Source organism: Accipiter gentilis, chromosome 22, assembly GCF_929443795.1.
Source record: "Accipiter gentilis chromosome 22, bAccGen1.1, whole genome shotgun sequence".
NCBI classification, from domain to species: domain Eukaryota; kingdom Metazoa; phylum Chordata; class Aves; order Accipitriformes; family Accipitridae; genus Astur; species Astur gentilis.
In genome coordinates this window covers 11,600,954-11,612,835 of record NC_064901.1, presented here as the reverse complement: position 1 = coordinate 11,612,835, position 11,882 = coordinate 11,600,954, and the positions used below count along the sequence as shown (strand labels likewise).

The window sequence follows — 11,882 nt, the reverse complement described above, 5'->3', positions numbered from 1 at the left end:
AATTTTTACAGTTTCCACTGATTAAATATATATTGACTCATAAAGTATTACCATTACATCAATTGTCAGCAGATGCAAGAGTATGTCATTTAAATATTAACTATCATATAAAAATGGCAGCTTGATTGTTTGGAAGCAGTAATCTGGTGCTGGTTATTGCCACATTTCCCTAATGCATTAGGCAGCAGTCACAAAATGCATTGCCTTTCTTATATACCTGCTACTACAAAATCAGAAGCAGATAAGTTCTTTGTATATCTCCCCTTTCTCTTAGATTTAATTTTTATTTATTTCTGAACTGCAGATATGTTTGATCTGAATTGCAAAAATGCATTAGTATAATATAAACAAAGATATGCTCACTAGAGTCAGAAATTATATGCATCATCTCTAAATCAATGGGAAAAAATATACAAAGAACCAGTAACAGATATATTACTTTGTGCTTGAAATATTTTTATGACAGTTCCCATATAATATGGGTGCGATATATCATGAATCAGGTTGTTTACCTAAATTCTTAATAAGATTGTACTTATTTATGTAAAGTAAATTCTATTCCCAGTACTTTAAGACTTGTCTTTTCCAGAAATGGTAAGAAGCTATGCATTAGTACTAATATGAAATAAATCCTTTATTCTATGCTAACTGTATGATCAGAATATGTGGACACTTCACAGACCATTAATACCTTCTAGTAATTGATAGGTAATCGCTCATTTGCTGGCTGCAGCAATGTACATGAGAGAGAAACCATTCTTTCTTACTAATGTAACATGTAGAACTTGCTGCTATTGCAACGCTTAATATTCGTACTGCTGTATCATTTTCAATGCAAACACTCATTTTCTGCCTCCTTCTTACATTTTCTATTAAAATGCAACACAAAACAGCATACATTTCACTCTATCCCTCTGAGGTTTGCATAAGCAGTTCCAACGAGTATCAGCTACTGTATTGTTATTATTATTATTGTAAATAAATATTTTAGAGTTTAAGGGGTAGATATTTCATCAATTTTTTTTTCTAGGAGGCTCACTGCCACCCTTTCAAACTTTTTACACCTTCTTTGAGATAGTGCTTTAGATAGCAGTTTTTAATGCAAATAACACCTTGCATCTCAAGGCAGATTCATACTCTCGTTAATAAACAGCATCGATACATTTGTCAAGACTTTAATGGCAACCGTACTGAACTTTTCATACACCAGCTTTTCTACTAAATGGCTATACTGAGGAATTTACTCTGCTTAATTGCTTTATATTAAGCAGTTTTCATTAGCCATCCTATAATCCATATGAACAGAAATAAACGGAGTCAGGAAAATGAACTGGTTTAACCCTTCGTAATATTAAATAATAATAAAAAAATCTTAGATGGGTTTTATTATTAAAAACAAGGAATCAAATGTAAGTAAAACTGATGCAACTCCATTTAATCAATGTGGGAATTTTTAGTAAGTTTGTGCATTAAAGACCTACAGTCTGTCTGAAATTTCCAGCAAAATACAAATTCAGACTTTCTTACACATTTGCCTTGAAGTTAAGAGACTAATTACATTAACTGATTTATTAATAAATGGGGCTTTTTGTCTAATTATTGTAAGTACTAACAGACTGGGGAACCATTTTAAATGTCTAATGTGCCTTGAAACCATTTTTTTTAGGTTAATTACATTTCTCACTAAAGTCACTATAGATATGCCCCTTAGGTTTTATACCAGAAGATTAAAGAAAAAAGTAAAGATGATTACCTCATTGGCCAGCTCCAGTAATATAGGGGCAGCTGCATTTTTCATCACCCCATTCAGGTACCTAGACAAGACAAAGCCAGGTAATTCTGCGGTGGCAAGAAAAGGCCAGTTTATACATGTCAGTTCCCTTGTGCATCTCTTTCATTTGGGGGAAAATACCCCAGTACAGAGTATTTAATGGGAAATCTTTTCAGAAGTAAGTATTTTAAACAATCAGTAACTCTCCAGGGTTGTCTCCTGTACATCTGCAAGATATTTCAATCTCAATTAAGTCACTGGTAAAAAACACAATAAATCAAGAAATTAAAAAAAATTTTGGCTTAATGACATACAAATAAATTATATCTGTACTACTTAAAGATACATAACAGACAAATAAACCTCTATTATTCACAGTAAAGATTTTGCGTTCCACCTTCAACTATGAAGGTGTACTGTGCATCTTACTCAATTCACTACTATGCACAAAACCATAAATTCTCAAATTTAATCCAGATTTTATCAACTGGGCAGTAGTTTAAATACCAAAGGCTTACTTTAGTGAAATCAGAGTCTAACAATCAAATTAATATTCTAAAGAGAACATAAAAGAAGAACTATTTAGGATCCAAAAAAGGGTGATAGAAAGTCATTATCCTATCAATGGCAAAGGCTTAATGTTTCTGATTAAGGGCATTAGACCAATATGGATACACAGTGATGTTTCTGACCATTGCTTCACACAGTATCGCCTTCCTCACTTCTGTTATTTTCACTGTTTGATGTTTATATTTCAATAATGCCTAAAACCTGTTCTCAGGAGTTGAAGGGAGGAAGCTATATTATTGGAAGCCACTTTGTGCTTTGCAGCCATGTGGAAAAGAACAACAGTTACCAACATTTGAACTTGCTCATTTATCCTATCCGTATTCATATAGCACATCATTACTGACATCATTAGAAGGCCACAGCCTTCCCAGCTCTATCATTATGTATCCATCAGAAGCCACTCTTCTGCTCATTAATTACTGACATAAAAATTCTTTATCATTTTACCTTTCTGTGGAATGGGTGTAATACCTTTGCATAAACCTCTTCACAGAGGATTACAGGGCTTTTTGTTTGCAAGTTATTCTGAGGCTTAATGAATAAAGGAAATGATAAAAGCTTTTTGCTTTAACCTATTTCAGTTCTACATTAAAAAAAACACAAAACAAGATGCCTTGTGTATATTTAAACATTGAAAACTTGTAAGAGAAGAAAAAAAGGAGAGCTCATAAACAAAATACCTAACCAGGAAGATTTACTTGAGATTAATGTTCTAAAACATGCATCTAGTTGATTTAACAGGAAAGCTACAGCTGACAATGGAGTAATTTTCTGTCAGATATTTCTAATACTACTGGCAATTCCATTAAGGACTAACAGGTCTCATATGCTGATGGCAATACTGTTCTGAAAAGCTTGCTGATACTTCTTGTAATTTGTCTTCGTGTTTGCGTAAATTTAAGACTAGTAAGTCTCAGCAGAGCAGCAGAAACTACTCCACTCAACTGTACTTCTACTTGCTCCCAACAGGGACCACTGGAAATGACTACCTTCAAAAATTGGTAGTTTCTGACCTAGGAAAGCAATGGGAGCACAATTATCTGCTTGTATGTTGGTGGGAATAGGAAAGAGCATACCACACAGACTGGGGTTTACAGTGGCAAGATGGATGCTACAAAAGAGTAGAGGAGAAGACATGTTTGTCATGTTTATGCCTGAAGCATTTCAAACTGGCTTCTGACTCAAGTAGTTTGCCCCTGTAGCTTACGAAACATGCTACACTGTAAATCTACTAAAACAGGATTGAGATGAGTTTTCTAACTATTAACAGAACATCTCTGATTTTAAAACATGTGCATTTTATTCGTCCATGTTAATACAGTTGCAATATGAAATACCTAGAAATAGCATAAAGAATGATTTTCCCTACCACCACCATATAGCTTCATACATAATGCATTAGTTATGTACTGCTATCATACTTCAGACAGTACAGAAGGGGACAGGAGACCAAATCCTCCTACCTGATGTGAGCCAAACTTAATCATACCTACAACCTTACTGAGACCAATACAACTGCTGCTTTGCATAAAGCGAAATTTGGTCCCATGTTTCAGGTTTAAGTTGTTGCAACTAGTAACGCATCATAGAAGTGATTTAAATGATTTACATACGTTTTAAGAAAAGGGTTATTTACACAGCAGTTACAATTAACATAGGGCACTTCAGTGAAACTGTGCTGGTGAGAAGTAATTAAAAAAAGTATTGTATATACATGGTTATTAACAACAAAATTTTAAGCCAATATTCTTCCTAACCAAGAATCAACACTAGAAGTGCAACGTGATCAAGTACAAATTTTTACAGAACAACACAACTACTTAAAAAAGAAAATCAAACCCCCAAACCAGCACAATTCACGCTAGGTGTTCTAAACCAGCATCTGATATAATCAGGCTGTGCTTAGGTTTTAAGTATGTGACTCTGCAGAAGCACAGTTAATTGTTTACAAATGAAGGCTTTTTGTTTATTTTCCTGATTCATACAGATTAATAATAAGCATAAATATCAGACACCTATAATCAAAAGTAAGAACTCACTTGCCATGCAAGCTCCTCAGATATGTCAGTCTACAAAGTAGTATTTTAATTGCATATCTTTACCAGTTATCAGTATGCCCCGATTATGTCATTGCAGTATTTTTAGTAAAGCCTATAGAAGTAACAGACAAACTGTAAGTTGTAGCAAATACAGTTTATTAGCTTAAGATGCAAACAACTGTACAATATTGTAAAATGACATAATGGTTTTCATCCTCCCTTAAAAGCTATTTCTGACACTTCTGTTGATAAAACAGGAGTGATCTAAAAATTAGTGCTTTAACTAGCAATACATGAATTTAATACATAACTTTTCGTAATGTAACACAAATGTTGTTTTAAAAATATAAGCAAATAACAGAACAAGCTCCCTTGCTGTAAGGAAGTTATCATCAATATTAGTCTTGACACAGAAATCCTGTAATTACAAACTATAAGTAATATATAATAAATGCTACCACATACACTGTAAAAAAATATTTGCTTATCCTGACCTAGAGCCAAGGACGTAAACCCTTTCTTAATCAGACTGACCAAAAGGGGAAAAATTTCTGCATTTTCACTGAAAAACATTTTTACATGGACCACCCTGTTTTCCTCATCCCAAATTTTTATTTTTATAGAAAATTAGCTTCGTAACCTAATAATCTAATTTACTCATAATTGCCATAACAATTAGTAGTTATGATGATACTCTTAACTGGGGTGGGGAGGTCATACCTTTGGTAGTAAGTTTCAATAGCTTCAGCAGTGTGATGCTTGGCATGTGTTCTTTTGATTTGTTTCTAGAAAAATGAAAAAAACAAACAAAGAGTCTCACAAATGTGTCATAGATCAAAACACAGAAATCATGACTGCCCAAACACGTTTCTTGGCTACACTTTAATATATAAACCGCACTATGTTTTTAGATTCTGTACAGAAATGACATTCAATCTACCTATTGAATTGAACATCTTCAGACTGTACTGCAATGTACCATATATGTAAAAGCCAATAAGGTCACAATAATTGAATCTAAATAAGTTTACTGAAGGCTGCAGAGGGCAAAGAAAAACTTGTTCTCTCTTTCAACCTTTGTATTAATTTTCCCTCAATTCAATTCCATCTAAGTCTGGTGCACTCTAGTTTTACAATTCAACTGGCATTTTTAACCAGGAAGAACATTGCTTAAAAACAACTTATTTGAAAAACTACAAAAAGTAATTCCATAGAGACTTGCCACTTGACTGACACCTGTCATCTCATGATAAATGACTCCATTTTCTGCCTCTCTTGCCTTCTGCCACTCCGGCAATGGTCATTTATCATCATCTCTGTCAGCAATGGAAAGCAGCACTGACAGTGCAAGTCAGCAAACATTTAGCACATGGAACCACGCAACACAGGGAAATTATTATTGTCAGAATAATAATGGTTTAGCATAATTTATTACAGGTCCACCAAATAAGCAAAGGCTAGATGTTATTAGACAGATGGATGGGTAGGCTTGGCAGCCATCCACTGAGACTCAGGCGGTGCTTGATGTGGAAAAGGGAACATCCTCCAAACCAATCAGAAAGCTGGCAGTTCAATTACAAAGAAATAAAGGGACATTCATCATTCAATTAGGCACCTGTCAACCCTCACAAAGGAGAAAACTTCTAACCTGGTACTCCTGGGAGAAGATGCTCAGCAGAGTGGACTGCGATTGACTGGAACAAATAAAAGAAGGACAAAGTTAATTACTGGAGTGCACTGCAAAGAAACAAAAGAGAAGGGAGCTTCAAAGGTAGGCCTGCTGCCCTGTAATCTAACAGAACATGAAAACAAGTGTGGAAAAGTTGTTCCAGATGAACACCTCAGACAAAGGCTTCCTGCTGCTAGGTCAAGGAGAGAGCGTACAAGGGAGGGGAGGAAAATATAGCAAGAGTTTCAAAGCAAACGAACATATTGTTTGGGTGATTCCTTTTTCAGCTTCAGAACCCACAAAGTCCTATCAGGAGCAGGTAGCTAAGTTAAAAGGGAACAGGCAAAAAAGAAAACAAAGCAAAATTTCCATTAATAATTGATGGAGTTAAATTCCATCAGCAGTTGGGAACATGCCGCTTGTTCATTGGCAACATATTGAAATTCATTTTGTTAGCAGCAAGGGAACCTCTTCAGTAGCTGTCTCATATTCAGGTTAAAAACTTCCCCCTCTGTCAGAAGTAGCATATGGGACCACTGGAACATTCCCACTGAAACTGATGTGCTTTGAAAATAGAAACTTTCACAGCAGGAAGCTGAGATTCCCCGGAGTCGGTCATTTCCAAAAGCTGCCATAAGCTTCATTCATCTAAGGCTCCACTCAATGTCAAACACCTGGCAATGAAGCAACCTGGAAAGCATTCTTCCCAAGTGGGAATTTTTCTCTCTGAATTGTTAACATTTAGAAATGGGACAAGATTTTTTTTCCCTCTGAAAGGCAATCAATACCACACCGCTACTGTTTTCAATTGTCCTCTGTGGATATATCTACCTCATCACATCCTGAATACAATTAATTACTCCTGATATATTTTCCTACTACATGCAACTTGAACAAATTATACTCTCAATAAATCGAGTTTTATGGTACAGCAAAGCATTATGAATAATTAACATTTTTCCTTTCGTGAACTTACCTACTACAGCATAGCATAGGTATGCCTAAAGATTCAGCAACGTCTAAAGTCTTGCTCTTTTGCCAGATTTCTTGTATGTGAATTTAACACCTGTATCACATCACACATACATTAAATGTAAATGTTCTCTCAACACTTAAATGGCCCTTCTGCTTGCTGTTTTCACACCTCAGAAATACTAATTTAGGATAAGGAAGTCTTACTCCCATTTTCAAAAGGGAAAACTGAGGCACAGAATGACTAAATGGTTTGTTCAGGTTTAAACAGACGGTACGTCTATGCAGCACAATATAAAAAGTGACCTCTAAACCATCCAGTTGAAGCATTAGGAACAAAGTGACTAGATTAACGCAGTGCTATATAAAGAGGTTACTAGTTTCTCTTATCCATATCTGTGCTTCCAGCACCTTTGCCATAATGTTGTATTTTGGGCTTGTCTGCCCAGCGCAACATCTGTGTGACAGCAGTAAGCTGAGCCTTACCTCCAGTATTTTACACGTGAGAATGTTCACCCTGAGTACTCACTGACTGAATGTTAAAAGTGTAGAAAAATGGTAGCAACATAAACTAATATACAGATTTGTGAAATTCACGGAGTACAGAAAAATTAATTACAATGTAGTCAAGAATTGAAATATTCTTAAATATACATCATTTGAGATAGAGACCAGGAGATATGTACCACAATGCCTCCCCAAAAGGTGCACCATCCAATTATGGCAACCTTCAACATGCAAATGTAATCATTAGAAGATGAACAAAGAAAAGAAATTAAGATTATATACTTACACAGGCTATATACATATGCAAAGCTAAGGTATTTCAAGTTGATTTATTTAAAAAAACCCTGCAGGTTATAAGTAAGTTGGATACATATGGCTCTCCACCTAACTACTATTATCTGACAGATTTACATGGTCATAATGGCAGAACTGAAATTAGAGAAAAGACATGGAAAAAAACCAAAACAAAAGAGGACATCATTTAACCAAATTTCTGGTTTGAGTTCTCTCCCACTGACATAACAATTTTTGTATTTTTAGGCTATTCCCAGCACGATTACTGTACTTATTGTACCATTATCCTGTTATACCCACTGACATATCAAAAAGAATTAAAGACCATTATCCCTCTCTTCACACTCCTGACTCTTGTCCATTTTATTTGTTCCTTTGGTGTCCTTGGATTTTGCCCTTCTACTTCAGTTTAGTCCAACACTCCCCTCCTATGCTTCCAACTGTTCAGAGCATTTAGGTAAGTCCTAAATGAACACTAAAACATTCAGTCCAATAACTGAACAAGTTGGATATATACTGGATTGCAGTACAAAAACAATATGACTGTGACAAAGAGAATTATTTCAATAGTACCATTCAAAGAATTTCAAGCTTACTACCAGATCTTTCTCCTTCCCCAGGAGAAGTGGATTTACATCTTCACATGGCTGCTTCCATGTTTCTTCTGGTTAACACAATTCTCCTCTTAAACACAAAAATCACTTATCTACCACTCAGTGTTTCCTTGCCATAATTCCATTGCCACAACTTCTTAGCAAAATGAAATAGCTGAAAACACAGCTGGAGCATGTATCGCAAGATGCCATTGACAGAAAACTGAAACATGATGGTTTCGAAAAGCGCTGAAAAAGACAGTACTGTGTACTTGGAGAGGGGACAGAAGTCATGAACATGCATTTGTGTTGTAAGACAGCATGATCACGACTGCTGATACTGACAGCAGGGATACTGCCATGTAAGTTATCATCACTTCTACAGGAGCAGCCAAATTCCTAGGGCGCCATCCATCCTCTGATGCTTCTATACAGGATCTCAAAGCAGCAAATGAGCAGACAAATTAATAGAGCCAGGAAATTAATAGATACCCAGGAAAACAAATATTACACTGAAAATATCTTCTATTCAAATTAACATTTCAGTGCTGCATTATTGCCTCTTTTGGATTAAACTTTATAGTAAGCTTCATGGCTTACTGGAAGGCTAGGGATATAGACATGTTTGTGTCAAGCAAGCTCTTTTTGTCGAGAACCAAATGTAGAGCCAAGGTACTTATTTGCTGATTTTCTGAAACAAGTGAAAAAAAGCAAGCTCATAATTCCAAGTACTACACGGTTTAAATAGTTAATAAATTAACTTGTTATCCATCTTGTAGAACTAAATCTATTTTCCAGGAAAACAAGCAAATTTTCCTCTTAAGTTCTATAGCAGCCACTTTCATGGAAACATTTTCTTCTGCAATTCCAGATGTCAATGGACCTAACTCCCAGAGCTCTGTTCAAAGCAACCAGCCTTGCTCTTCAAACATCCTCTTTTTCTTGTACACCAGCACCCATAATGAACCAATTTACCTTTTGTTACTCTGTGTTGATATCAGTGGCATACTTCCATCTAAATGCCTGATGCACTTTGTGCTGTTGTTAATACATAACTGGATTTAGGCATAAAACAGTGAAATCTAAAATCTGCTACAAAATGCCCATTTTTTTAGAGAGAGAAAATAACTTTTATTTAAAAAAAAAATGAAATGTCATTTCTAGGTTCCAAATGATATAAAGATATAAAAATCTGCTTATCATAACCAAAAAAAAGTATTACAGATATCAAAGTCCATCCCCATTGAGAATGGGATGCCCAAGTCAGACCAGAACAAGGGATAAGAGGAATTGTCTCTAAGAACTTAGAGATAAGTCAGGCTAAAAAGACAATTGCAAGTCTGGTGCTGGAAAAAGAACACGCCTTTTGGTCATTTAATATGTAAGAATAAAATTTACACCATTCTCTTCTAATGAATCCCAGAGTTTGGTAGAGGAGAAACGCTATCATCCCTGGAGAGTATTTCAGAAATGTTTTGTTTTGCAATGACTATTCATATATAAACTAGTAACAGACAATATGCTGATGCAGATCAGTGCTTCATAACTAGAACTGATATAAAACTCTGGCCAAGAAGCAGCTAGTAAGGACAAAAAGAATTTAATTGGATCAGATTGTCTTCTCGACAAAGCAGGCTTGCAGATCTAGCCAAGATTTGGGGTGCTGTCCAACTTAATATTTGCTGTTTACTACAGCTTCACCAGGAGAAAATCCAAACATGACAACTTCTGCAAATATCATATTATCAGCCCCTGCAAATAATTAATTCTTTAGGCATAATATAAAACTTAGACTTTTCTGCTTTATTTTCTGAGATTACTGAAAACATGAAATTTTAGGTACGAAACCAAGTTTGCACTTGTTTCATCTATTAATTTTAAAATGAGTTTCCTTTCCCTCAGCTTTAACTCCACACTTTTTACCTAAAATAGAAAGACGGAAACGAAGGAAGAGTATCTAAAGAGATCTGTACAAAAAAGCAAAAAATCAAGATTAAATATGAACTGTAGTATTTAATCCAACAACTATTCACACAAGTGGAGACAAACAGGGGGAAAGCAAAGTCCATCATGAGACAAATATATATTGTATATATAGAATAGCCTTGATTTTTTTTTAAACAAATGAAATCTACAAAGAACATTGCTTCATTACTTCCCTTTCACAAAATGGAACACACCACTTTGTTAAGATGATAAATATATTGGTTAAAAAAACTGAGTGAGGCAGGAGCTGTGTTTCCAAAATTCAGAAGCTGTTATGTGTGAAATCCCAAAGCTGCAATGTCAAACCTTCTCCTGGAAGTGCATACAACACTGCACTTAGCTACTGTAGGAATTCAGGTAGAGGGAGAAATTGTTTCTTTCTTTCCACAGTCTCCAGTGTGAGTACGTAGTGCTAGTTATATCTCTTCATGAAATGTTTTGAAGCAGACAGCGAAAGTCTCTCATTTCTAATAACTGGAAAAGAACTTCCCCTTTCCATGTATAATAGGTTTGTAAATATTTTTTAATAATGCAATATTGAGCTTTAAAATAAAAGTAATACATACAACTTAGGGCTAGAATTGCATGGTGCTGCCATACTGGATTAAGAATCTATGTGAGGAAAGAAATACATAAGTATTTGACGAATTTAAGTGACTGGGGGTGGAAAGGGAGTCCTCCTCACAGCTATCCTGAAATTCCAGAATGTGTGTCTAAAATACATTTTTCCTGTTACATTATCAAAGACACACATGACAGAAACCCAAACAGCCTTTTAATTCTCAACTTCTGTGCTGCAAATGCTTTGGAACAGGAACTCCTAAAGAAAGCAATGTTTCTATACTGCTTATCACATGCTAACCAGTCCGCTCTTATTTCTAAAAACTCTGTCAATAATGGATTTCAAATAGATCTAGCAGCATCGGTTCAAATGCATAACACATGCACGGATGCGTAAAGCCGCCGTGGCTTCCCAGAACTGCAGGATGTAGCTAACAAGCACCACAGTTACACCTGTAAATTAACTAAAGCCAGCCTGATGGTGAACTTCCCACCCGAGAGGAGGTGACGACTAGTGGATTCTCAGAATTTCTTCTACATGTCCGCATTGTCAGGATGGGAAAAAGGCTTCTTAGCAGTCTGAATGGTTCCACATCCAGGAAGGCTCAGGAATACCAAAGGCCTACCAAAGCTTGAGAACCGCTAGATTTATACGCATCCAAGCACTGAAGAACATGGAAGGAGGGAGGGAGACTCACTGACCTCTAGAAAGTTATGGCTTTAACCTCTCTTCGCTGCAGCTTTTAATATTGAAATCTTTCCTAAAGTTTTAATATGCTTGTGGTCACTTCTCTGAATGAAAATTCTCAAAAAGCACATTATTGTCTCGGTACACATTTGTACGTTATCATTCACAAATCTAACACTGATATATCAGAAGTCGGTGAATTACCAATTTAAGCTAAATCAATATACATGTC

The 11,882-nt window shown here is 35.6% G+C and overlaps 1 protein-coding gene across 2 annotated transcripts in view; it reads right to left on the bottom strand.

Moving 5' to 3' along the window:
• The window catches only part of CDIN1 (CDAN1 interacting nuclease 1), a 135,152-nt gene that overhangs the window by 98,863 nt on the left and 24,407 nt on the right, over positions 1-11,882 (bottom strand). For both annotated transcript variants that reach the window (XM_049825806.1, XM_049825807.1), the window contains exons 2-4: positions 6,029-6,074; positions 5,101-5,165; positions 1,754-1,814 (exon numbers count right to left, since the gene is read on the bottom strand). In XM_049825806.1, the coding sequence (XP_049681763.1) occupies positions 1,754-1,814; positions 5,101-5,165; positions 6,029-6,074 (172 nt within the window). The remainder of the gene's footprint in view (positions 1-1,753; positions 1,815-5,100; positions 5,166-6,028; positions 6,075-11,882) is intronic.